Raw genomic sequence first — 26,415 nt, forward strand, 5'->3', positions numbered from 1 at the left:
TCGGATTTTGTCAACATCGATAAAATGCCAAATAATCATACGTAACTCGTTAAATATCGAAGTTAGAAGGAAAACAACTTTTATTTGAAGCATTTTTCGCAATTTTGAAAAAAAAAATTTTCGTCAGCGTCAATACTTAATTGGATATTTCCTTGTATACTTTTTAGCACGTAGCTATTTATCATTGGCATTATTCTTCCGACGTCTGATTTCTTTTTAATTATAGGAAATGCGTTTTTCTAAGGTACATAAACTTTTAGGATTGACCGTATAGCCAATACATCCTTAAGTGAGTAGTAATAGTAAAGTAATATTCCCAAGTAAGTACCCTTACTATCCGTAAAAGGTTCCAGGATTTATGGAAAATTCACTTTTATGATCCCGGCTGTTTGTATTTGTCATTAAATGCACTCATTCAGCAATTGTTACTGTGAACACGGAAGCAAGCTGCGTGGGAGAGGCCCGTTTCCTGATAGAAAATAGTTTAAGTAGGGTGCTAATAATACGGTACCTAAATAGTTGAGCCAAAGTACTCAGCACACGAGCACTCTACTCAGTCTTTTGAAAACCCTAAACCGGAACCCATCGGAACTGTGCTTGTATCAAAACAGGTACGCCCAGTGACTGGGTACTATACAATGCAAGTGAAGAGTAAAGAATAGGAGAAACACTTCCACGAGCCTCGGTGACACGAATCCAGCTATTCATCTACACGTACAGACCACGGCGGCGGCGAACGAAGGGAACACGAAGAAGGAAGGGTGGATCAAGGGATCGCGAGGTAACCCGACACTTTTGCGGGGTATAGTTTATGTGGTGACACTCGCAATTCCGTGGTAGACACACGGCTCGTGTGCGTCCTTGCGAGCCCGGAGAAGACGGACCCCCTGCCGGGCTACGCCGAATCCTCTTACGGTGTAACGATGACCAACGACCGAGCCACTCGTAAAAACTCCATACGAACGCCAGACGTCATATGCAAGAGTCGAGGTTCACGTTTATGCGTGCGCGTGAACGTATCCGTATGAGTATAGTTAAAAAGCTGAAGGTACGATCGAGGAAAAAAGCGTACCCTAGTTGTTATTTTTTATACCGTACCGTAGAAGTCAATTACAATGGGGCCACGAGGTTACCACCGTTAATCGCGAAGTTCTGAGATTTAACTGTTACATTACAAGAGAAATAAAAAAAATGCGGCGTGGACGATAAAGAGAATTATTGCCAGGGAGCGATTAAAAATGATCATAACACCGAGCGGGACGGAGGAGAAAAATCGCGGTGACGGTAGTTGTAACGCGAATACGGGGCCGACTGACTCCTAGCGGGGCGCCATCGCTGGGGAATCTGATAATGGCGAAGGTGGTGCGTATATGTATCGCGTCGCTCGGTGCCGGAGTACGACTATCATTCGTGTTCTCGCTGCGTCCGTTCTCGCATCCTGCGGCTGATACATGAAGTGTCCTGCGCGCAGGTGTCGCCGGGGACAAATACGGCTGCGCTCGAGGAGCTATCGCCATACGGGATCTACGACATCGAGATATCGCGCGGCGGTCCCTTTCTTTTTTTCACGATCTCCCCCTGGACAAATGATCTATTTGTAACACGGCCGTGTTCGCATCGACTCGCGTATCTTCTACTCGTTATCGATATCTCGATTCGTTTTGTCATTTGCTAAGTGGAACGGTAATATTTCTTATCTGAGTATTCAAGCACGAGATCTTAGAGCATTTCATGAAATTATACTCCAGTACATTGTTATAACACAATATGCTTTAGAAATGAATATGAAAGTGTATTTCGATGCCTAAAATTATTTGAAATTCAAACTTTTATATCGAGGGATCAGCAGAAGGGTTAACACTGCAATCGTGACTTAAGCTCCGGCGTGCTTCCTCATCGTTCGTTGCTATAAACCGCCTCTACGAGTGAATCGCGAATAATACCTCTAATGAGCATTATTCAATCCGTCACTCTTCCACTGGCATCGCCAACGTGTACCTCGGCAAACCGAGAACCATATGCACCGTACGTGCATACACCCGACGGCTTCGATAAAGGATGCGCATACTGAGTCGTGGTGGATCGATAGTTCGACGATCCTCTCCGAGGCGAAGTAGCTGAAAATCGATCGCGAGGTCCTTTTCCCCCGGGCTACCAGAAAAAAAGCGTTAACGAGGCAAGAAAGGCGATAAACCAGGCGAGCAGCTGCTTACGCGCCTGGAATGCCGCGTATCTTCGAAATCGACCCTTAAACTACGCCGGCCGGGCCCTCTAATCATCCTCCAACGCGACGCAACCGTCTACCACTGATTAGACACCGCGGCGGAGATAACCGAGCGTCCATCGAAGATCCTCTTCTTTATCTGTCCTCGCATCTATGTAAGCTCCACGTCCCCCGGAATTTCGAGGGGACGGCTGACCAGGGACATAAATATGATAGAGTCACGACCCGGTGGTGGCTCGTGCGGTGGTGCGTAACATAATACGCGCGCGCACAGCCTCTCGCGCTCTCTTCCCAAGTTCCACGGACTCACTCCTGAAACATGCATCATCGGTAGCCGTCCCGGTGTCGCAGTATTTTCTCGGCCCCTTTTCTTAGATCGTAACACGGTGGACGCACCGAGTTTATGTCTCCGTGGCTCGTTATCGTCGCGACCAACCCCCTACGACCGCGTTCGCGTTCTGATTAACGACACACTTTTTGTCGTACGCGATTTCTCCTCGGCTCGAACATCACCTACGTATTTTTCTTTTTTTTTCTTTTACTGTTGATAAATCGTCACGATAATTGTTCCGCGTTTACCGCAAGGGAAATTTTCATGAAGTTTGCGAGGATTTTATTTAAAATTAAGAAGTGCAAATATTTTGTTAATTCTCGAACGGGTTCAGAAACTTCTCGGATAAAATGAGGCAGTCGTTCAGAGGTCTTCGAAAACATGATTCCCAGCTGGCAGCGGACCGTATCTGTTTTCATAAGAATCTTTCGAGGCTCGCGTTCGTCCTTTTTCGAGCAAGGATTCTCGCGCGTACGACGCGACGGGCGACGCGAACAGAGCAGGGGGTTCCAACCTCCAACTGCAACGGGTCCGGATGAGTCTGCGCGGCGCATCTTAATTATGAGGGGCTAAATTATGAGCGAGCTCCCGGCGCTGAAATATTTGTGTGTTAGCCGGCCGAGGGTTATGGCTCAATTACCACTCGCTATTCCCTTTGCGAGTCGTTGATTTAAGGGCGACCGCTTCCTGCGAGCGAACGTCCTTCGACCGGTACAGAGAACACGAGAAATTCGTTCCCTTTTTTAAAGACATCCACATCGTTTGATCTCTCTGTGAAATCCTGTTAGCCTGCATTTTCTTTTAAAACGTCACGAAGCGGTTTTAAAATGTTCTCTTTTAACGCGACTCATGATCGATTCGAGAGTTTTTCTTTAGAAGTCTTTGTAAACAAATAAAAAGGATTTATAAAAACAGCGAACTATTTAAAGAACGTATAATTCATAAACGATTATGCGATTATCGTCAACATCGTTTTGTCGCCGCTGACGTACGCGGGATCGTTTCACACACGTGTCTCGTGTTCTCGGGACGGTAGAGAAATTTAGTGAAATTGGCTGAACGTAAAACGAGCAGATGCCGATCGGATAAAGAGGGCTCGAGGTAATCGGTTGCGATTCCGAGCGGCAGAATCGGCGACCGAATTGCGGGGACAAGTTCACGCGAGCGCATCATCGAACGATTGAGACGTTTCCACCGCGGAGATCGTAATCGGAATTTAATGCGATCAGATAGGGGACTAATTGCAGCGGTCGGACCACTTCGGTAGTCGCGTCGAGACTCCGGAGGAAATCGTAAAACATAGTCGCCGAGCTTTGCACGCACCTCCTCTCTTCCTAGTATCGTAATCGGAAGCCTGCGATCTTGTCTTTGACCATTCTCGTGCCGAGCAGAAAATTTTATCACCGCATAAGCGTCTGTCTTTTGCGACGAGCAACATTATAACGCTGACAAAAAAAAAAAAATACGCTAACCTACGAGCAGCTGTCTAGGCGATTGAAAGGAGCTCGTAAAAGTATCGAATCTAATAACAAAATGTTCAAAAGCAATTCTTCCTCCAATCTTTAAAGATCTTTATTAACTATTATAAGGGTTCGACCGAGGGCTCGACGTTTCGTAAACAGTTTGTAGATCTCGAAGGTAAATGGAATTCATGGAAGGTAAAATGAAGGCCAAGAGGCAACGACATTAAATTCCTGAGGAAACGGAGCCATCGGCGACCGACTGGTCGCAGGATATTCCGGCGAACCGGTTCAAACTCATCGCTGCTTTCGCGTACAAGTAACTGAGTACATATTTGCTCCTGCTCGTGTACGCATCTTCCACCACGACAAAATAGTAACGCCTATAAATATCAATTTATTAATAAAATCAAACCTCGGATCGATCATCGTTAATTACTGCATAATCGTATCGCTATCGACTGTCATTATTAATTATCTACAAGGCGGTCATCCACTAACATGTATGTACAGTGTGTAGTGTGTGTATATACAAATTAATATTGAGAAGCAGAAGAATTGTTCGAAGGATCTGGCCACGAAAGGGGGATGGCAAGAGTGCTTTTTGATAAGAGGACCGTGATAAACCTCACCTCCACGTGTCCCAGAATCTCGAATTAATTGTTATCACAAAGTTATCTAGTGGTTAAGCCAAACACCAAATTTCAAAACTACATTCCCCTTAATTTACATATTCAGCCTTATAATAGTCTTTAAATATTCTTACTGGAAACAATTTTCGTCGTACAGTCTTGCACTGCTCATCGAATCATACATTCACCATATGCAAAGTTACCGGTGATAAATTATGCGTAACCAGTGTCTCAGCTCTGCGCTACGTTTCGACGATAAATTAATGGACACAGCCCCAACCCTTACCGAAAGCCTAACACCGAGCCACGATTTCGACTTGCCAATAGCAAAAATAAACCTGAAAGGAACGCGCGTTCCGGCAAATCGAATCCGACGTACCCTTCGGTACACGAAGTGGCTGGTAAATTTAACAACTGCATCACTTTAGTCTTTCGAAAGCCCACAGCTTGTTCCAATTGCTTAATGAAAATTGATTCATATTTGAAGCGAGATAATTTCATGCCAACTGTCTGTTAGTTTTTTTCTAAAGTAATAATATTGATTAATATTTAAATGGAGATAATATCGTACAGCAGGAACTTCTGGCAAATTATTCATATACATATTTGTAGCAGAGTTTCCTTCCTATCTGAGGATTCATCAAACTCCCATTAGAAAACCAAGCTAGCGTCGTTAGTTCAGAGGAAGCAGCCAAGAATCTTCAAATTGAATTCGACCAAACTTGACTCATTAGAATTGAATAGGATCAAACGTTCCCAAGTTCTCAGGTAACTAGTACCTTTGAATCAGCATTCGTATCACCAAATTGGGAAATCGAGGATCCAGATAGGAGCTTGGCAAAGAATCTTCTAAAACGTATAAAAAATACGAGTCTCTTCCAAATGTTCATCCACTAAAAAGAAACCGAGATATCGCGGCCTCGGCTATGTCGCGCCCTTAATCGTACCATCTTCTGCTATCACCGCCCACGTAACGAATCTGCATCGCGTGGGGAAGAAATTCCGAAAGATCCCCGGAGCAAGACGGGGGCCACGAATTAATTACCGGCATTGAACATGTCTCTGCGTGTACACGCGCGGAGGGGAGGAAGGAGGGAACGTCATCGGAGGCATCCGCGTACGTGCGCGTGGCGAATCTTGTTGTGGATAGTTCATTAGTCGCATTAGAGCAATTTATCAGCGATCAAGAGGCCCGGGGCCGGACACGCTTCGATTGTACCGAGGCTGGGTCGTATTAACGGGGCTGGGCCGACAGATAAAGATGAAGACGCGATGGTAAGAGCAAGCGAAGAACGCGGGGCATCGCCATGGGGAGGGAAAAGAAACGGGAAACTGATCCAGGAAGCTCTTTGGAGCAACGATCTCTTTACGCGCAAGCAATTTTTACGACGAAGCCACCGGGCCGGGCCGAGTTAACACGCGAGGTGACCGCTTTCAAACTCCCACCGCTTACCGCGAAACTGAACAAAACTGCAAAACGACGTGAACCTCGATTTCATGGTACCGAGTCGACCCTTTGTTCTTTTGAAAACATAAAAAATAAAAATGCTTATAAAGAATAAAGTATAAGTAAAGCAGCTTGTTAAAACGGTCGAGTGACTCGACACTCGGCCAGGAACGAAACGGATAAGCCAGATATCGAGGGCACCTGTTCCGTTCCCGGTTAAGCTACCCCTTTCTTTCTTCCTCTCCTTCGCTAATTACATCCTGTTCGATGTCAAAATATCAAGATCTGTTCGGCCGCGGATAAAGGAGAGCCTCTTTGTTTCTTTCTTTCGACCGAGTCGTTCGCGGACAGAGCAGTGATAAGAAGGAGATAACTTTGAAAGCGAGACCGTGTTTCGATGATTGGATCAATCCGATGGATACACGTTTTAAACACAAGTAAATTCGAGCTAATTACTAATCAAGAGACCTAATTACACCTACGGATGCTGAAAATATTCGGCTAGATAAGTGGAATTTCGCCGTTGGCAATATGATTGTCAGTCTTTCTCGTTTCGTTCGCCATCAATTTAGTTCAGCGTCAACGCGTGAAACCCCCGGAGTATCTGAGAACCACCCACTTGCATTGGTAACTCGATATCCCAGAAACGACCGATCGCGTTAGATCAGCCGATCGTTCGGTTCTCGTCGGTGGATCAAATCTAGAGGAACGAGTCCGGCGCACCGCTGGAAATAATTTCTTCCAATCTCGAAGGATATTGTATGTTACACGTTACGAAAGGGTGTCACGCGCGTAAAGCCGGGTTCACTGGACGGACACGCGAACCCGCGCCGCGTAATAACGCCAGAGCAGAGCCGAGTCGCGAGTCGCAATCGCAATGCGGCGACAACCGGCAACGCACCGAGAAAGATCGCGCATGCGAGCCAACGAGATAAGACGGTTTCGGACACTGGTGGAAGCGGCCGCGGCCGGTCCCGGTGTCGTGACGGGATGTCTGCGCTATTCCATCTTGGCTGTCACTCTTGTATGACACATAGACGCCACTGCGCGAGTGTCTGTGTATAAATACAATCGCCGCCAAAAGTAACAGGCTAACTCGCAAGACTAAAACTCAGATCGAAATGCATAAGTTGGTTCCGTAATAAACAGATGATCTTTCTTTTAGAAATCCTCAGTAAATTATTATCAGATTGAGAAAAGTGTCATACAAGACTCATTGTTTATTATGTATTCATTTCTCTCTACGATTTAATTTAATTCTTATTTATTCCACTACTCTAAAAATAGGGGATGAATCAAGTTTACGACTTTTTCTTCAATCACCAATACTTGTATCATTTAAACGTATTCTGCGTACTCATTTTTGGCTCTCACTGTATACCATCGCGCGAGTTTCTCCGCTCGCTCGCGTGCAAGGGCTGCTCGACGTGTGAACACGAATCTGCCACGCCTTCTGCCTCGACACTTTTGCTCCGCGTTGCATTCGATACATAACTTGCCTCCGAATCTTAACCGGATAATTGTACCTCGTGTTAAAACCACTCCGACGAATACTTTCGCTGATACTCTTCGAACTGTTCTACGCGATAGCGCTTCAACTAATTTTCGCATTCCACGGTAAGAGCTGAGAAAAATCTGCGACAGGAATTCCACCGTTTCGTAAACTACGTTATCAGAGAGTCCCCGATCCTCCCGCGCTGATTCATAGAGCGTCGCGTAATCGGCGACCGCGGCATTTGCATCTCAGGCACGAAAACGGCGAATCAACAGCGGTGGGTGCCCGAGCGAGCGTGTTTGCAAAAACCCGGAGGGGGCTCGTCTTACACAATCCCATCAACGGGAAATCTACGTACGGTACTCAAATTTCAAGGCTTAATTTACGAGTGCCGCGGGAGTAAATCGCACGGAGGAATCTCGCGGTTCAGCGACAAATTTATTCCTTTTCCTAGTAGATATCGCGTAACGCGTATCCGTAAATAGGTTCCTCAACAAAATTTCTGTGAATGCGACTGAAACCATCACGGAGTACCGTCTCGATAAACGTTCAAACCAATTTCATACCATATGTCATTCTTGGTCGGAATAAAATCTTCAAGTACGGTTATTTCCAGAACCAAAATTTATGGATTAATTAAATATTCTCGTTGACTGGAATCACTCACGATATCAGGATAAAACGCGTGTCCGGGAACGTATGCGACAGAGACTTTCCGCAAGGATCTCGTCTAATCTCGTCCCTGTCGCAGGGTGTCTTCGCTTCGCGCGATAAAACCAGCCCCTTATCCCGTGGGATCTCGAGCGTGGCCTCGCGGAGATCGGCCGCCGCGATTTCGCGATGCATACCACCGCGTCCGCGAGCAGAGCGGAGCCTGAAGGCGTGCAGAGAGCGAAGCGGAGAAAAAGGAGACGAGGAAAAGAGGAGCTGAACACCCAGCTACCGAAATTGCAACTCGCTCCGTCTCAGCTACCGCGACGCGGTTAATGATTTACGTAATAATGAATCACGGTTAGGTATGCGCGATCCACGTGTCAAGCTACGGATAACTGAACGATTGCTATATCCATCGTTTTAGAACATTTACGTCGATTAAGAATTTAACCTGTAGCATTTAATGAGGAGCTGTTCTTTTTACTGCCTCTCGTTTATTGCAATTTCAAATGACATATTAATGTTAATGGAATATTAAAATACACAATTCCAAAGGAAAGAAGAAACTTCTGTTAAATTATTTCAACTCTGCACCGATTCGAATCGAGCTGACAAAGTAAGCATTCAAGTTATCATTTACTTAAGAACCAGTACAAGAATCGTCTCGAGGTGCCAAAGGGCACAGAAGGAGAAAGAGGAGAAGAGAAAAAAAATAGAGAAAAGCAAGTGCAACCGGAGATGACACTGGCCGGTGCAGCGTCCACGATGACGACGTCCGCGTCTGGCCGGCGTTGCACGTGTATATACCGTCCCGTCGCTCGTGAAATGTAGATCGACGGTGATTTACTTATCAAGAATCGACGCTTCGCCGGAGGTAAATGGTCGAGTCGTGACCATTAGTCGACGGACTGGCCGAGTCGGTGGCGAACGTATACGTGTGTCTACGTGTGTGCGAATCAAGACGAACGGGGGAGTAAGTAGGTACCCTACGCTAATATCCGCGCCGCGCCGTGTGAGGCCTCCTTCGGAGCCCGACACGACGTTCCCTGCCCCTTCGTATCCCACCCGGTCGTACGATATTCCTAACCCATGAACCTTTAAATTATTTCTCGATCGAAGCCTCGAGGTATCAACAATTTCGCACAGCGATTCTAAATCAACCTCGTCGTTTATATCTTAAGTACGGCAAGAGAAGTGAGAAAATAATAAGAAGCAAATGAAGATCGTTTTCATATTAATGATGTTTGTTTAAAAAAAAGATCATGTACTAGAGTAGTCGTTCCGGTTTGAGCATTCATCTTCTCGAAAATATTTGGTAGCGGGAAAGCGACGCGGAAGTAACGTTGGAAAAGCACGCCTTAACAGTGTAACTAATTCCCGCTTGGTGAGAGATTAGTGTCACAAAGTGGACACAAAATGTGGCAAGTCAGATAATTTCCACGTAATGGAGTGTTGATGCGGAGAGCGCGCGTGTTTTCTCGGAATGGATATCATCGATCGAAACGTGAGAGAATTCCTACCGAGCCAAGTTTGTCATCGATCGCGCGTTCTACGGGAATTTTCACTCAAAGGGTTGCTGTATTTAGGAGAGTATGTGATTTCCTTTTGTCTTGCTATATTCAGCGCATGATGCATAAGTCAGGAAATCGAAAATTGATTCTCATTTCGACTTACATAAACTCCTATACATACATATGTCATTGTCTTCCACGCGTTTGTCAGAATAATATTTTTGTTATTACAATGAGCAATTGCGATTGGGCAATTTGTTGTGAATTGCGTGCGTCGATAAAGCGTGTCCTTATCGTCGCGCTCAAAGCGATTCGAGAGGCCTTCATCGCTAACGCGCATTTGAAATTACTGCCCGCTCTAAAATCGTAGATAGCCGCCGCGAATCGTCTCTGGAGTCGCAGAAATTGCCGCTTCGCGGTTGACTTATCGCCGTGACGAGCAAAACGTATTCTTAGCGGCGTGTAACGAGCCTAGCCCCGTTGCTCGGATCGTTACGCGACACATCGAGGAGACTAAAACTGGTGTAACCGTCGACGAAAATAGTGGCCGGAGGTTTTAAACAAAAACAGTATAATGCGGAAGATTAAGCCGTTGGTCAATAAAGTTAACGAGTTGGAAAATTTTCAATTTCTGTTTAGCATACCGCCAATGAGTGGACGAATTTCTCGTAGACGCGCAATTATTTCGAAGCGGTTCGATGCATGAATCTCGCGAGAGTCAAATCGACCTCGAACAGTTTACGTAACGCGTCTGCCATTTCGGTCGAGGGTTAATCACCGTAACGAGTAACAAATGTTCCTGCGTCGACTCACCGATAGTAATCCTTCTTACAGTAGATGTTTCCGTCTCTACTGAAGCAGGTGACCTCTCCGTCCAAGCCCTGGCGACAGTGGGAGCACTGAAGGCAGGCCGCGTGCCACCGCCTGTCGACCGCTTGCAGGTAAAACCTGTCGGATATCCGGAGGCCGCATCCGGCGCAAACTACCCCCGGTACGTCCTCGGACTGTGCCGGCGGCGTCGGCGGTGGCTCCAATTTCGGGATGGCGTGCAAGTGTTCCGCAGTTTGTTGCTCCTGCGTGTGAGTCTGCGGGTGGAGGTGCGGGTGATGATGGTGATGGTGATGGTGGTGGTGCGTTTGCGGTGGCATGCTTAGGTCGCTCGGGTTCTCGAAGTTCCCGTTGTTGTTGTTGTTATTGTTATTGTTCCTATAGTCTTGGCCACCTGGTGAACAATTAAAAATCGTAGATATTTTATTAAATTTAAAATACGATTTATAGTCTGAAGATGAACTTATATCAAAGAGCTACGATCGTGTTCCTTCGTTTTATTTTTAACGTAGAAATATGAAAGACATGACAAACCTCCGGGAGAATCGTAGTCTCTAGAGTCGTAGGGGGTGGTGGGTCCGTCGTAGCAGTTGTTGTTAGTGCCGCAGTGGGTCTGATGCAGGGGCGTATGATGGGGCCCGTGATGGTGGGCGGCAGGAGGACTGCACGGTAGGGTGGTGGGTCGTGCAGCGTCGCCCATAGACGCAGGGAGGCAGGGACTTAGGTCCCTGGCCTGGTCCACTGCTCCGGGCCCCCCCGCGCTGCCGGGCCCCCCTTGACGACCCACAGCCAAGCCGCTGCCACGCTCCTGCGAGCTGGCCGGCTGCTGAAACAAACGTCAGATCCCACCTCTTTAGAAATTTCCGAGATCGATTCGTTTCGACGATGAAAATCAGTTTTTCACCTACTCCGATCTCGGCCTCGGCTTACAACGATACGGAACAATGCGCGAGCAGAATCGCAAGGATTTAAACACGTCGAAGGGTGTTAATCGCGCTGTGAGAGGCGAACGGAGAGAAAGATTTAATGGCAACGAGAGCGCAGAGTCCACCGGGTGAAAGCAATGCGATAACCGACACGTTAATTGATCCGTAATGTAGTATCGCGGTGTTAAACGATTGTTCCACGGGCACCTATTTTGCAACGAGACACCTAAAGTAACAATGACAGTGTTTCACTCTACACGGTTCAGCGGCCGCGTCGAAAAACCCACCTAGCTAACCGCAGTGGTAAAAGAAACGTGATCGATTTGCTTGAATGAAATTCTCACACCTATCGCGGTGTGTCCACGAAAGAAGGAACTATGTCACGATGAACAAAAAGACCCGATCGAAAGGAACCTTCGGCGATCGATGATAGATCGAGATCGAATAGACAGCCGTCGAAAGTGATCGAGGAGAGTGTTCGATTCTCTTCACGATTTATGTACAGTGTCAAGCGTATGGTACATATGGTAGTGGGAATATCTACTCGATAAAGTTCGCCATTAGATGAAAGACCGGGAGAGTTCGAACCACGTAACAACGCGAAAAAACGTGGCGTCAACGCGGACACCACGGAAACCGGGCTCCGTTGAAAGGCTACAATTTCCAACGAGGAAAGATCGGGGTAAAAAAAGTTCATCGGTAAAAGTAAGCAGCGGGACGCGGCGGTGGCGGCGGCGGCGCGGCGAACACCGTTTCCTCTCCTCGCGAGGACACTTTCCATCGAAGTGAACGAGGAGGGACCGGTAAAGGACATCGGGAGACGTCGGAAGACGTCACAGCTCGCGGCGACGTACCCCGTGCACCACCGATGCCCCAGCCGTGGACAACCGGAATAGGCGAAATAGGACAACAACCTAACAGAACGGACGAACGAGAACGAGAATCGGCGGCGGCGACGGCGACGGGGACAGTGTACGTATCCAAAGTGACAGCGGATTACGGCTCGGTTGACATCGGCAAAGGGCAACGTGGAGGCTTTGGAGAAAAGGAGAAAAGATAAAGGAGTCGAGTTGGCATGCTGACGGCGGTAGCCGGGAAGCCGGGTCGCCTCTGATGGATGTCGCAAGCCGGTGTGCGCGCGCATGCGCGCGACCCTATAAGGCGCCCGGAGCCGACCAATCCGACGAGGCTGCCGTGTTTCAACTGTCAACGCGGTTGCGGCGAGCTCCGGACATAAATTACGTACGCCGCGAGCTGCCCTGGTCCTCTCCTCCTTCTCTCTCTCCTTCACCTTCTGCTTCTCTCTCTCCTTCTGCCTCCTTTTTTCTCTCCACCCCTCTTTCTTTATCCATCCCCGGCTCTCTGTTCGACCACCAGAACCCTTTCTTCCATGTTTCACTTCCCTCTTTCTCATGGAAAACCGATGCCGCACTTTACGACACCAGATACCCGTATTTACTGCATCTTCGTCGAAGCGGCGCGTTTAAGATCGAGACTTAAGGGCGGTTAACTTTCTGCCCGCAGGACGATGCTTCTGTGCTCGCTGACCAAGTTAACTACGACTACGATTCATATTTCCTTCGCATCGAAACGACTTATTATTAATTCTTTAACTTTTTTATGTCATTTCCAATTTAGGGGTTGCGAGGCACGTTTCATAAAACTACATAAAAAGAAATGGAAACAAATAATTATCAAACCAAAATCTTTATTAAACTCATACATCACCGATTGGATAAAGCGTGAGCGTGAATCGAGGCGCGTGATTTACCGTGTTAAACGTAATAGAAATCAGCTTGTTCGTTTGTTGCCAGCGAATTTTCACCGCGCAACGCAACGATTACGCGGACGTAGGTTGTACGTTATGTAATAAACCGGGTCGTCGGAAAGAATCCGTGGAACGCGCGTTTCGAAGTGTCTCCCCGGGTGCTTCTGGCGTGTGCAACAACCTATCGAGTAATCGCGGCTCGTTTCCTTCGGAAGATCATTGATTAAAGTTTCGATTGGAACTTTGATTGGGCGACTTTCTTGCGGCGCTCTGCGCCGTGTCCACTGTGCTCGCGACACCCCGCAGTGATGAACTCGATTCCTTCACTACTAGTAAAACAAGCGATTCTCAAATTCAACGAATTCATTCGATTCATTCAATTTACAGGAACGAGCAAATAATAAAAGCGAATGGCCGCCATTTCTTACACGTTCTTAATTAATTTTATTAACCGGTCTTCTTCAATCTCGTATGAAACAGATTTAATTGTATGTACATCAACTTTATAAAACAGCGATCGATACCGGTTTTGTTTCTATGGTGCCCACGCAAAGCGATTCCTTTGAAACTCTGATGGAACAATGCAATGGATCATCGAGATTGCTCGCCAGCAATTTATACGTTGTTTCGACAAGGTGTACGATACCGATGCATCGCGCAAGGAGTCAACGAGATTTTTCATACGCCCGTTCCTCCGTTTAATGTCATTATTAACCTCCGCTCGAACAATGCCCGGATTTTTTTTTTCGACCACCGGGCGCATTTCTTAACGCGAACCATTGTGCCGACTGGCACTTTGCCGCGGCGAAAGACGTTCCTTTTACGAGCGTAGCCGCGCCGGCTTTTCTTTCGACGCGCCACAATGAAAATTTCCCAACGAACGCGGCGGCGTCCTTCCGTATCGGGCATCGCTGCAAAGAACCACTAACACCGAATGCAAATAGAAATAATTGAATGCGGAACGCGAGTGGAAACCGTGGCTCCGTTTTTCCATTCGACCGAGGGAGGTTCACTTCCCACGAACCATTTTCAGATCGCGATCGCGCCAAGTCGTATGTTTCTATTGTACAATGCTGGAAATGTTTAAGCCTTTCTAACAATTAATATAACGCGAACGGACAGAATAGTAGCTGTTTGTCAATTCGTTATGAAAGCTATTTAATAAAAATTGTTATAGTAGGTGAACAGGAGAGACGTTCTGATTTCTGTTAACGCGCGAGTCGCAATCGTGCGATTTATGGATTATGTTGATAATTGTGTGAACTCGTGGCAGGAGGTGGTATGTTATTAACACTAATGGCGATCGTTCTCCTACTAATCCGGATTCCAAACCATCGTCGATTGTCCCGAATACCACACACCGACAGCGTGTCGTTATCCCTGGCCATAAGGAGGCGTCAAGTACCGATATTCTTTCCGAGTAACAGGGTGTATTGGAAAATTTCCTCGAATAGAATCCCGGCTCGGGACGAGTTCCATTTCCAGAAATCGCGACGATTTCGTAAGTCGAGATTGATACGGGCATCCTATAAATTTCCCACGAAGCCGGAGACTCGCGGAGCGCGACCGACCGACCGACCGACCGACGGAACGGCGACCGGTCGATCGACCTTCGCTACGCCTCGCGCGGAGAGAGAGAGAGAGAGAGAGAGAGAGAGAGAGAGAGAGAGAGAGACCCTTATCCATCTTCGAGAGTGGACTTGCCAGAGGAGGCCGGACCGGAGCAGAACAGACTTTCACCGGCTGAACGCGCCGCGGTACAGCTTAAGGACTTGCACAAGACTCCGCCTTTTTCATTTTCACGAAACGTGAAGTAAATAATGAGCGCGGAATCCGCTGCAACGCGCCGGCTCGGGATGCCATACCTACCGGCACGGAAACCCGGTAGAATGCCAGCAGAAATGTCGCTCGACCGATTCTGGTACTGGCACCCTACATGCCGCCTCTCGCTGGTTCAGACATCGATTATCGATTGCACTTTCATAACACGACGAAACTTGAAGGTTTCCAACTTTTAATAACGCAACAAGAACCGACGACAGTTGAACCGAACCAAAGACAATAATTTAGATTTTATAGGAACGAAGAACATCGTCGAAGCTGTACGCTCTGTCTCTCATCAATGTCTTATCGCACGCGCGGAGAATAAAAAAATAATGGACGATTCTTTTTCCCAGCAGCTGCAGTGCCGCAGCGACTTTTTTCTTATTTTCGCGGACAAGGGAATCGGGGCAATTGGAGCGCGGATTCTTTTTGTCGCTCGCCACAATCGTGGCGTATGATTTACGAGTCCACCGACCGGGTGCCGTATGAATCGGGAGCGCGTCGAGAATTTTTCCAACGATCGTTCATTTGGAAAACGTCGAGCTCTGCTTAAACCGCGGTTTAACCATGGGAAAATGGATCGAGGTGCGAGTCGGAATTCTGTATGAGAGAAGGATGAGAATTGAACGCGTGACGGGAAAAAATTCCAAGGACTGTACGATAAATAACGAGAAGAGAAACTGATAAAAATTCATCGGGTATCAGGACAGGCAAACAGAGGCGCGAGATTCAGTTCAGAAGAATTGCATTCGTAGTTAATAGAATTTAATGCAAGATTAATTACGTATTGTAATTAAAAAATTCTCCGTTGGAATCCATCCTGATTGACACTTTCAAATTCTAAGCATCGCATTTCATTATTCGATTACAGAAATATATTACAGATTTTTCTGTCGTACGCTAGACTAGAACATTGTCATTGGTATTGCAAGCATGCATTATAGAGAACAGTATCTAGAATAAGAAATTTATCAGCAGGCTCGTACAGGCTTCCGAATGTCAACTCCTACACGCAATCATCGGCGCTAAAAGTCAGAACGCAACAAAAAGAGAGCAACCAGGAAATTCGTAGCGGACCAGAATGATCCAGTCGACTCCCTCTCCTTCTCTTTCCCGCAGCGTGTCGATTCTATAAACACACGCGTCCCGTGTCGGTCGCGGTATCAGCTTCCCCTTGGCCGGCCATGATAGTGATAACAATAAACAGCCTCGTCCACTCGTCGGGACCGGACGGTCGCTGCATAGCCTGTGGTTTCTACTCTTAAAACGCGTGGGCGACGCTTAACACCGTGGAGAACCGATAAACTGCCTCGCTATCTGCACTTCTCGGCTACCAACCAGCCTCGACCATACCCGAACGCGAACCCGGACAAAAATATTGGGCCGTGCGCTGGCTACTCGTGTGCTACTGTACCAGCCACCTCGATTATTTGGGACAAGAAAAGAAACCGAGAAAAAAACCAATCGCGGTGCAAATATAAATTATCAACCCCTACAAATTTTTTACTAAGGAATGATTTATCATATTTTTTAACATCATTAATGACGTCCAATTGTTCGATATAATGTAACGGAGAGAAAGCGTACAAATGATTATTTCTGTCTGTGACCATTACCGAAAGTGGTCGACGAATCCGCTCGAATTTTCTCGGATTTCCGTTGTACATTTTGCACGCTGCAATCCGATCACCATGAATATTAATTCGCAAATCTATTGCGCTTTTGCGCGCCGATATTGCAACATCCGTTGGCGTTTTGCAAGTTCGATGAATCACCGAACCGTTCGCCGCGTGTTTGATTTTCGATCTCGAATTTCCCAGACGAATTTCCACCGCCGACGCTGTTCATCCAATATGCACACAGAACGGCACGAAATAATGTAGACACATGCGATCGGCATTTTGCATTTCAGAAAATAAACGTTGTTTGTCCTTGCGTCGCATCCGGCGCATTATTGTCCGATTATCGTTGGAAGGATCGAGACGAAGAAAAGGAGTTTTGATTACTATAAATGCCATAAAATGAGGAATACGTAACGATAATTGAGAAATCACGGATTTCGATGATTCTTTCCGGGAAATCGGCGATCCTGGTCGGTCCAGGATATTTTATTACCTCGAGTACACCTACCTGTTCGATATCGTGTTCCTTTTTTCATACGCTGTACAATATTTACAGCTCGTTTCGGTATTACGTGTAATACAGAGTAAGGTTCTCTATTTCTTGCGACGCGCGACGCGACGTATCGACTCGGAACGGAGTTACGCTCGATTTCCTCCTCGCTCGGTGTCAAGCTGAATTACACAGATGAACGCGAGTAATAACCCATAACACTTTCCTCCACTGGTTCATTTCAATAAGTTAAAGAACGCGTGCATAGGCAAAAAGCGAAATCGATCCGAAGGTTCTAAAATAGGAAAATTAAAATAATATTTCAATGATTGCGCAGCGTTTTGCTTCGTTTCCTAGTGAAAAGACCTCGTTTGATACATGCTCGATCGGAACGAATGGGAATAAGATGAAGAAGCTTATATGGCAGAGACGAGGAGATAATTTAAATGGTAAGAAGGCGACGAGACGCTGAGACACAGGGAAACGGCGCGGGCGGCGCGCCGCGCCAAGAGCTGAGAGAGCAGGCCAAGAATCGCGACCTGACCCCGAGATTATAACTTCGCCTTGCCTCCTTCCTCGCCGGCTCGAACGTTCGGCGTTCGGTGAAAATTCAGATCGCGTCCACGCTGGCAAACGGCGTTCGGGCAATTAATCATGTCCATACCGCCGCTCCGCGCCGTGATCGACCCGCTGAAAGCATGAGTAAACGTTTCGACGTTCCGTAACGAGGACCGTTTCTGAAAATTTTGCGAAACAAACCGATGGACAAATGTCCCACAGTTTTCATCTACCGACGTTTTCCCCAATTTGCTTCTGACACGTTCAGATCCGAGGACTCTGAAGCATCCGGCTTTTCGAAGTAGCCATTTCGGACGATTTATCAATGTTGTATAACCCGAGTTCGGGAATTCAGATACAAATTTATTATCGTGCGTGCAACTGCGTCTTTTACGTTTAAGTATTTAGGGTACACCGTTTCTGTAATTTCGAAAAAAATTATGATCCACGGAAACGTGAAAACAAAGAGAAATTTCATAAAATTGTGAAAGATTAGTTCATCACAAGTTCTCGCAAATTGAACAAAATTAAATCACTCTGGAATAGATTGCTAAAGACTCTGCCATTGTACTCGCGAAATACGTTTTCTATTTTACTGTCTCCGACGAACGAGCAGAGTCGAATAATGTTAGAACTTCTTGTGCCAAAAAATCAGTTATGAATATCTAAAGTGAACGAGTTTTCGAAATATCCTTGGTGAACAATCGCTGATTTTAATTGGTTTTCATCAGACGAGCATTCAACGCCTTTCTGTTTACCTCCCTTGAGACCAGCTCGCAAGTTCCCGTAAAAAGAGAAGTAATTCGCCTCGAAAGTTTCGCTATAAATAAACAACAAGAGATCTGAAACTTTCTTAAATACTCGGGAATGAGTTGGACGCGACGGATATATCTCGGCTCGGTCGGGGCTAATAAATTACTCCCAGAAGGCAGAAGGCAAAGGCAAAGGCACAAGGCAACGGCACAAACGGAGCACTATCACGGGCAGACACGTTCGTGCCACGATGCCCTTATCTCATCGAAGTTACAATAATCACACTCTCTTCGGCCGGCTCCGCGCTGACGCACGCGTCCGGCCGCGTGCTTATGCGGCCAGCAACGGAATATGAGATCGAAACGCTTGGATCTTCAATCCGGAGAGACTAAATGACGCCGAATCGGCGGCGCGACGCTGCTCGATTAGAAACGAGTTCCACCTTAAGCAACAGAGGAATTCGGCTGATATGATTCAAGGCTGAGAAGCGAGAAGATTAAACTCATTTTTTTAACTGAGGTATTCAATCTGACAGAATGTGAATGAACAAATGATATGTTTGAATAGTATTTTGAAGCTGCTGGAATAAAAAGATATCAGTATCAGAACGAAGCTTCAATTCTTGCAATTCAATTCTTGCAATTTACATTGCATGCAATGAAAGAAGTTGAAAATTGCAATGAGAAGAAGACGAACAGATTTTGCCTCTAGAATACTCGGTTCATAAATGGTTTCGTCTATAAATTGAATCGCTCCTCGCACTAAACTTCACGAATCACAATATCGATAAGAACAAAACGTTCTTCAACTTGGAAACGTCGCATCGTTCTGAGTTTCTTTCAGACACGCCACGGATTCGAGCCCATCGAAAAGCCAGCATCGTTCACAAAGTGGCTCACTCGTTAAACGAGAACGTCGACAAATGAAAATGTGAGAAATCTCTCAAATTCACGGTTTAAGCCAGACGTTATGGAAATTATTCATTCTCGCGGATCTATTAATTATTTGAGAGCACAGAAAAGATTGCGGTGGTTGCGTAATTGAAATGAGAAAATCGAGCTGGTCATGGCTGCCCCGTGACACCACTCGAAAACGCTTCGCGCCGCGCCATTCCGCCTCGTTCCGCGGTGATAAAATAATCGCGACTGCTCAACTACAAAGAGATTATTTACAACGCACAACACACTTATGTACGCGTGGCGCCTGCGAACTTTACACGACACTTTAATCGACCACCGATATATCCTGTGTTATAAACAAAAATTCGTATCTACGTTTAAACATTCGTAAATGACGTTCTCGACGTGTTTTTACGTCAAACTTTTCTTGAATGAGCTCGATGAATTGTATGGAGATTGGGTACTTGAAAAGAATGATGAAACATTTGATTGCGGATTACATGAATGGAAGTCTGACTTTGCGTTTATTTGTGGCATTTCTTATGACACTTTTAAACATTTCAAAATTCATGCCGGAAGCAGAATGTTAAAGAAGCTGATGCTTTGAACGGGTAATATTTTTTGTAAGAAATCCATTTGAAAAGTAATTTAAAAAAAAATTGAGCATATTTGGAACAGTTGAAAGCCGTTCGAATTTATCACTTTCACTTGAAATGCAATTTCAATAGAAACAGTGGTAGCGACCAGACCAGCTCCTTTCGACGAGCGCAGCCAGGACGCGACGCGAAGCCACGAGAGTTAATGCATCGGTTCAATTAGCGGCCAACGCGGTGACACGGAACAATCAATTACGTTTGTTTACAAGGTGTACCCGTTAACGGCGCGGCCATTCAGCGGTCGTTTAAAACAGAATTAACTTTCCTCGAAGATGAACGCTGGTTTCGCTGATCGTACATCGCCCGAGCACACGAACAACGTCGTTGGTCGAAACCACGGATACCTATTTAGCCATACACCTACCCGCGTTCCACCGTTTAATCCGACACGATTTCATTGATTAACAAAACCGTTTAAGTATAATGAAACACAGAATCTATATACGCTCGTCACTGTAATTATTTCTGTATTCCATAAACAGCATCAGTTTCTTATACAATCCCTGAAGTAATTTAACAATTTAATTTTGCCAATAAATATCAGACTTTGTAATCAACAAATTAATTGAACAAATTCTCCGACTGTTCGTTCACACAACTGAAGCATTGGAACTCGTCACAAAAAAGGAAGAATTCAACTTAGATCATTTGAAATTAATAAGAACTGAGATAATGTTTGAAACACTTCTTGTCGGAAATTTAAAAAGTGAAATACGCACGTTGCATTTGATATACTAAAACGTCAGTGGAGCGGCACGAAGCGGGACACGGGAAGAAAAATGTTCACCTTTTAGCCGATGAAAATCGGCAACCCCTCTCGGAATCAATTAACAAACCGGGGGCGCGACTCGGGCCTCGCGTGTCGCGATCCATTACACTCGGTGACACCCGAAAAATTCACGAGCTTCGGGCCGATCCGTCAACCCGTGGGACAAGCCAGCGCCGTGTACCTCACGCAGGCCTATCTCCGATTCCCAGATTTTTTCTACAACCTCGTCCGCGGATCGTGAAACCCGTTCCCAATCCGGCGAATATATCAGCCGACAAGCGTCGGGGGTTCGTCCCGGCAATATTCCAGTTACAGAAACGCTGGCAATAAAATCGCCTGATAGAGTTATCCGGCAATGATATGTATTCTTTAACAGTTACAAATCCGACTTTCTTATCTCTCGTGCCGCTCAGAGTTTACAAATATAAAGCACAATGTTCATATGAAATCAAGAAACTAGTTTCAGTATTTTCTTTTTCAATTATTTGTTTATCCATTGAAATATAACAAGCACGGAGTGACTGGCGAGGACCGAAATCATTGGAAACCAAATCGAACCCTGATTATTTCTCATTTTTGACGCAAATACAAAGTAGCATCGTGCTTCCTATCATACAGAATAAATGAATCGTTCTAAACGTGAAGATGAAACTCGTTCAGCTATATTGACCAACAACAAGGAGATATGAAAAAATACCGCAACCAAGTTCACTCGCGAGTGGCCAAAGAGCACGACCACCCCTGCGGGGTTCTAAAAACAGAAAGAAGAAAGACTACTCGAGGTGCGAGAGTCGAGCCTGCTCGAGCAGAAGCAGGGACAGCGGTGGAGATCAAAGGGGTCACGACGACAAGGATCGTCATCCAGAGATCATCGAGGCCAACGTGACAAAGGGACTAGAAACAGTAGGAGCTCTATGGTAGTTCCGTGGCGCGGGCAATGAGCAAAGAACGGAGGTACAGGATCAGCGTATAGCTGTAGATGACACAGGGATGACACTCACCCAGTGCATGCCGGTGGTAGGAGGGGCGCGCTCCTCATACACTCCCATCAGGGTGGCTGCTGTCGCGGGGTAGTTCCCGCCGAGGGTGCGCGATGCCGAAGCTGCTTGGGGGGGAGTCCCGGGGGATTCGCTTGCCGATAACGCGGAGATGGCGTCCGCTGCGCAGGTTCCCTTCTTCTTCCTCCTCCTTCTCCTCCTCCTCCTCCTCCTCCTCCTCTTCCTCCACTTCCTTTTCTTCTTCTTCCTTCGCCACCCTCAGCTCACGGTTCACCCCTCTCGCGGTTTTCCTCGGTCTGCCAACTTTTTCGCACTCAACAACGTCACTTGTAACTCCGCGAATTCGATCGATTCGTTGAAACGCGTTATCCCGGATGCGATCGATATTCGTCTGGCGCCCTCACGGGCACATCTCGCGTTATCGCGAACCGAACCACCCTATCCGGCGATTGCTCCCGCCCGGAAGAGACAACGACACGAGACAGTACGAAAGAGAGTAACGACGCTAGATAGTCAAGTTACGAGACAAAAGTACACCCTCTCACTTGTACACAACGACGATCACTAACGAGGGAAGTCAACTAGGTTCCTCGTCAACGGTTCAGCGTTTCGGAGTACGTGGACACAATCCGGTGACCCGTTCGCGGACACCCTGGTTCCATCGTCTGGTCGAACCGCGTTCACAAACCACCACTTTAAGCTATTTAGGGTAGACGAAGGTAACACCCGGCGCACCTGTACACCTCGTCGTGGTTCCTGCCCCGATGCGTGTGTCCTTCGATCATCGGGGGATCGATTCTTTTCCGAGGTTGATGCTCCGACGACGAGACGACCGGGACGCGAGTCAAACCCGTTCTTTCAAGGCGCATGTGCCCCCGTGCCGGTGAACCGACCCGAAACAGCGAACGCGACGAACTCGACGGCGAGGACGTGGACGAGAACGCCGGGGAATAACGCCAGGTATACGCACGAGCACGCTGCACCGCGGTAAAATACAGGCCCGTTCTGGCGAGCGAAGCCGAGCCGAAGCCACGATGCGGAGTGAGGGAACCGACACAGCTGCAACTGGTTCCAGCCAGACACAGCGCCTCGTCGCGGTGCAACCCTGAAGAACAGCTACGGACCAAGGTGGGGCCGACACGGTTCCCAGAAGAACCGCCTACAATCACCCCTTCTCTGTTTCGTAGGGGAATGATAAGTCACGCCCCTGTATAAAACTCGATGCTACCATCTCTCTTCATCCCTCGACCGTCCCGATCTCTTCATCTTTGTCCAGAGTAACGAGACCGCTTTGCAACATGCCGATGGTACTGTGGAGCTAAGGAGTCCTCCGTGCGAGAGGACAGAGCCGTCACAGTGGCGTAAATAACTTTACCTATTCGTCTTCTACGCGTAGAATGAGTGCTTCCAAGGAGCTAAACAACAATACGTCCTAACTACCCTTATAGATATTTCAGATTCTACAACCAAAAGCAACTGGCAATAAATTTTTCGAACGGCACAGGTGCAACCGAGTAAAACTAAGTATTCTTAAACGACTCAATTAACGTTCGGGACAACCAAATGACTTAAAGCAATCTTCGTTTTCGTGTAAAAATTACGTAAAACTGGAAGCAGCTTGTTCGCACCAGGCTGCTACCCTTGTTTTCGCTTATGTACAATATTTCGGAGCCTAACCGCTTGCGACTGGTAACCGGCCGATGATCCAACCATCTGTCATTTGCATGAACAGCCAATTTGCACGTCACGCGACGTCTCTTTATCCCCCGTTCGCACACGATTTTTTTCGTCACGAAATGCGTTAATACTCGTTTCGAAGGAGACACGTCCCACTGTCAAAGTTTAGATTTATATCAATTCTTCTTCATCACGAAATAGGTAGCTAGACAATGTTTGTAAATGGTACAAGCATAGTGAGATTAAAAGTTTCTCTCTCAATCAAGTTGATAGATGTAAAATATTTTTCTCGTAATTAAGTAAACGCACCTAGTTTCGCTAAAAATAATGTGCCTACTTCCGTGTTGAAGACACTTTCACCTTTTTCTTAAAGACATCTGACCATTACGTTTAATCTGACAGCAGAATCGCAGAAATCAAATGTCTCTGTTTAGTGAGGAGATCTGTCCAAGATTATCCAGAAAGAAAGTAAACCCATAATTTTTAATTCTCAGAAACAATGATTGCAACTATTAGTAATATGAACACAATTTTACAAGCCGATCTTTAAATTGCTAGGACGCCATCGATTGCTACAAGATTCTCCTTTATCATAAAGGTGGTAAAAAGGTAGAACCCTATTTTAGGATTTAGGAAAACAAAAGAATACCGATTTTCATCGTTTTTCGTGGCTAGAGCGCGACGCTTCCTTCCTCCCGTTACCGGCCCCGTGAAAAAACGACGGGTTTCAACGAAGGAACAGGCGAACGCGGCAACGCGAACGAGAAAGAAATAAAAAAGGAAGAGATGGGACAAGCGACCAGCTGAAACCGAACGACGACCGTCCGATATTCCGTCATAAAAAGGAACCGGTTTCGTTTGCAACGTAGACGGAAACCGCTGCCATAACTACTCGTTGCCGATAACGTCGAACCACCGATGGGATCCGTGAAAACGTTGTCCCTGACTTTGGTCTCGTTTTTCCGTGCTGCGTTCGATGCCTTATCGTACCATTGCAATCGTATTTTTAAACCAAATCAATGGCGAAAAACGAACGATTTACTAGAAGCTAAACCAATGAACCGAAGAATTAGAGAACGAAGCAAAGATTGAAATACCGTTCAGTTTGGAATGACTACTTCTATTTCGTACGTTTCTATACACATACATATAAATATTGTATAATGTAAGAGAAAAAGCTTCTACAGTAGATGACTAGAAACTGACTAACGAGTCCTGTTTCTTCGAAACCGAGTGGTCGAAAGAGTGCTCTTTAAACAGCTCATTAAGCTTGCCAAGTCAACGCGTCACGAAAATGCGTTGCTGTTTTCAGTCCACCGTATGAGCCACTCACGCGAAGCTGTGCACCCTTAGAAACTGCTCTCAGGAATCGCTTGATACTTCCTCGAGTTACCGAACAAGGAGTAACGAGTATAGCAACGCCGCGACTTGCAAACGTGGGACCATTTTTAACTGCATAGAGAAACAGTTGGCGACTGTACGGCGCGTTCGGTCTCTGAGAAACTGGTCGTCCGCTATAGAAGATGAAACGCGGAATAGAAGACCGCCGGGGAAAAGAGATCGCCGATGGAAAGAAATAGAAGCTGCTAGGGGTGTTCTTGGAGGGGGACAAAAAAGGTGAGAAGAGGAGAGAAAGATGCTGTTAACTTGACGCGCGAATACTAAACACGCAGTGACGGTACAATGAACACCGGCGCCCCGCAGTGAACGGGGCCCCGCCCGTTGAGAACCCCCCACGAGTGGGATTTGGCGTAGACCCACGAACGTCCTTATAGAAACCTGCGTTTCCGGGGGTTCGGTCGTGCCGTGAAACCGCTTATACCTTTGGGATCAACGTAACCGGATGAACTGTTGAAATTTATGTTCGTGCATTGATAGGTCGACAATGACCTGGAGCGCTATTGCACCGTCCGGGGAAATCCCCTACCGGGTTTATTTGTTACGTTTGCGAATAAATTGACCGATCACTAGTGTTGGTTCCCTAAATAGAATAATAATATCATTGATATTCGCTGCTTAGTAACGAAGGTACGACTAATGGCAACCGTTATTTTTCTCAATTTTTATTGGTACAAAAGAAACTTCAGGAAAGACGAACTCTCCATACGTTGTTCGTGGAAGAAAATGTAAGGAGAAATTAACAACGTCGAACCTTGACCAAGTTTCGCTCTCGACGGCTGTTCGTATCGTTGTCGCCTTTGAGACCGACGCGGTTTCACGACGAAATATATTCAGCGAGCACGAAAGCTCGAGCGAGTAACGTAATCGGGGGTGAACGAGGCGAGACACGGCGCGACGCAACGATCTCTCGCCATGAAAGTACGGTTCGCGACTTCTGTTTCCGCGGACAGAGACGCGAAGAAAACACGAATAACGCAGAGCGCGGTATAAAAGCGAGTCGCGAGCCGAGGAAGGAAGAGAGAGACTAAACGCCGCTCTCGAAACGAACAGGCCGAGCATTTCCTTCAGCCCGTAGCTGGGAAAAGCGCATTTCCCGGTGAAAATAACGTTGGTGCAACGTCGGCACGCGGGTAGAAATAGAGAAAAGCTTTCCAACCCTTTGACCCGGAATCCGCGACGCGACGCGCGCAACCCTTCCGCTTCCGCTTCCTCTTTCTGCCGCGTCGTCATTTTCTTTCCGGGGAAACCTGAGGAGTCAAAGAGAGCCAGGCGAGCGGTTATGAAACGAAACCCCTCTTCAAGTTTTTCTCTTGCGCATTCGAAAACTGAAAACGCCGCGCCACGGCGAATGACATTGTGTCGACGTTGTGCCGCGAGTTTTGTCATCTCGTTTTCGGATTCCGAGGGGAAATTGTGACACAGATAGAAAATATAGTTAAACAATTCTCCCACATCGTTTCAATTCGCAAATAAAAATCCTAGCGAAAACGAG

At 46.7% G+C, this 26,415-nt stretch overlaps 1 protein-coding gene across 2 annotated transcripts in view; it reads right to left on the reverse strand.

Annotated features, from left to right (window-relative positions):
* The window catches only part of LOC108622740 (protein apterous-like), a 40,026-nt gene extending 13,990 nt beyond the window's left edge, over window positions 1-26,036 (reverse strand). The window contains exons 1-3 of one of the 2 annotated variants that reach the window (XM_018020817.2): window positions 21,849-26,036; window positions 11,117-11,408; window positions 10,568-10,976 (exon numbers count right to left, since the gene is read on the reverse strand). In XM_018020817.2, coding sequence (XP_017876306.1) covers window positions 10,568-10,976; window positions 11,117-11,408; window positions 21,849-21,896 — 749 coding nt within the window. In that variant the 5' untranslated portion in view covers window positions 21,897-26,036. The remainder of the gene's footprint in view (window positions 1-10,567; window positions 10,977-11,116; window positions 11,409-21,848) is intronic. The other variant, XM_018020818.2, reaches the window with a different exon arrangement.
* Window positions 26,037-26,415: the final 379 nt, after the last annotated feature.

Source organism: Ceratina calcarata, unplaced genomic scaffold (genome assembly GCF_001652005.2).
Source record: "Ceratina calcarata isolate Rehan_Ccalc_2016 unplaced genomic scaffold, ASM165200v1 scaffold235.2, whole genome shotgun sequence".
Taxonomy (NCBI): domain Eukaryota; kingdom Metazoa; phylum Arthropoda; class Insecta; order Hymenoptera; family Apidae; genus Ceratina; species Ceratina calcarata.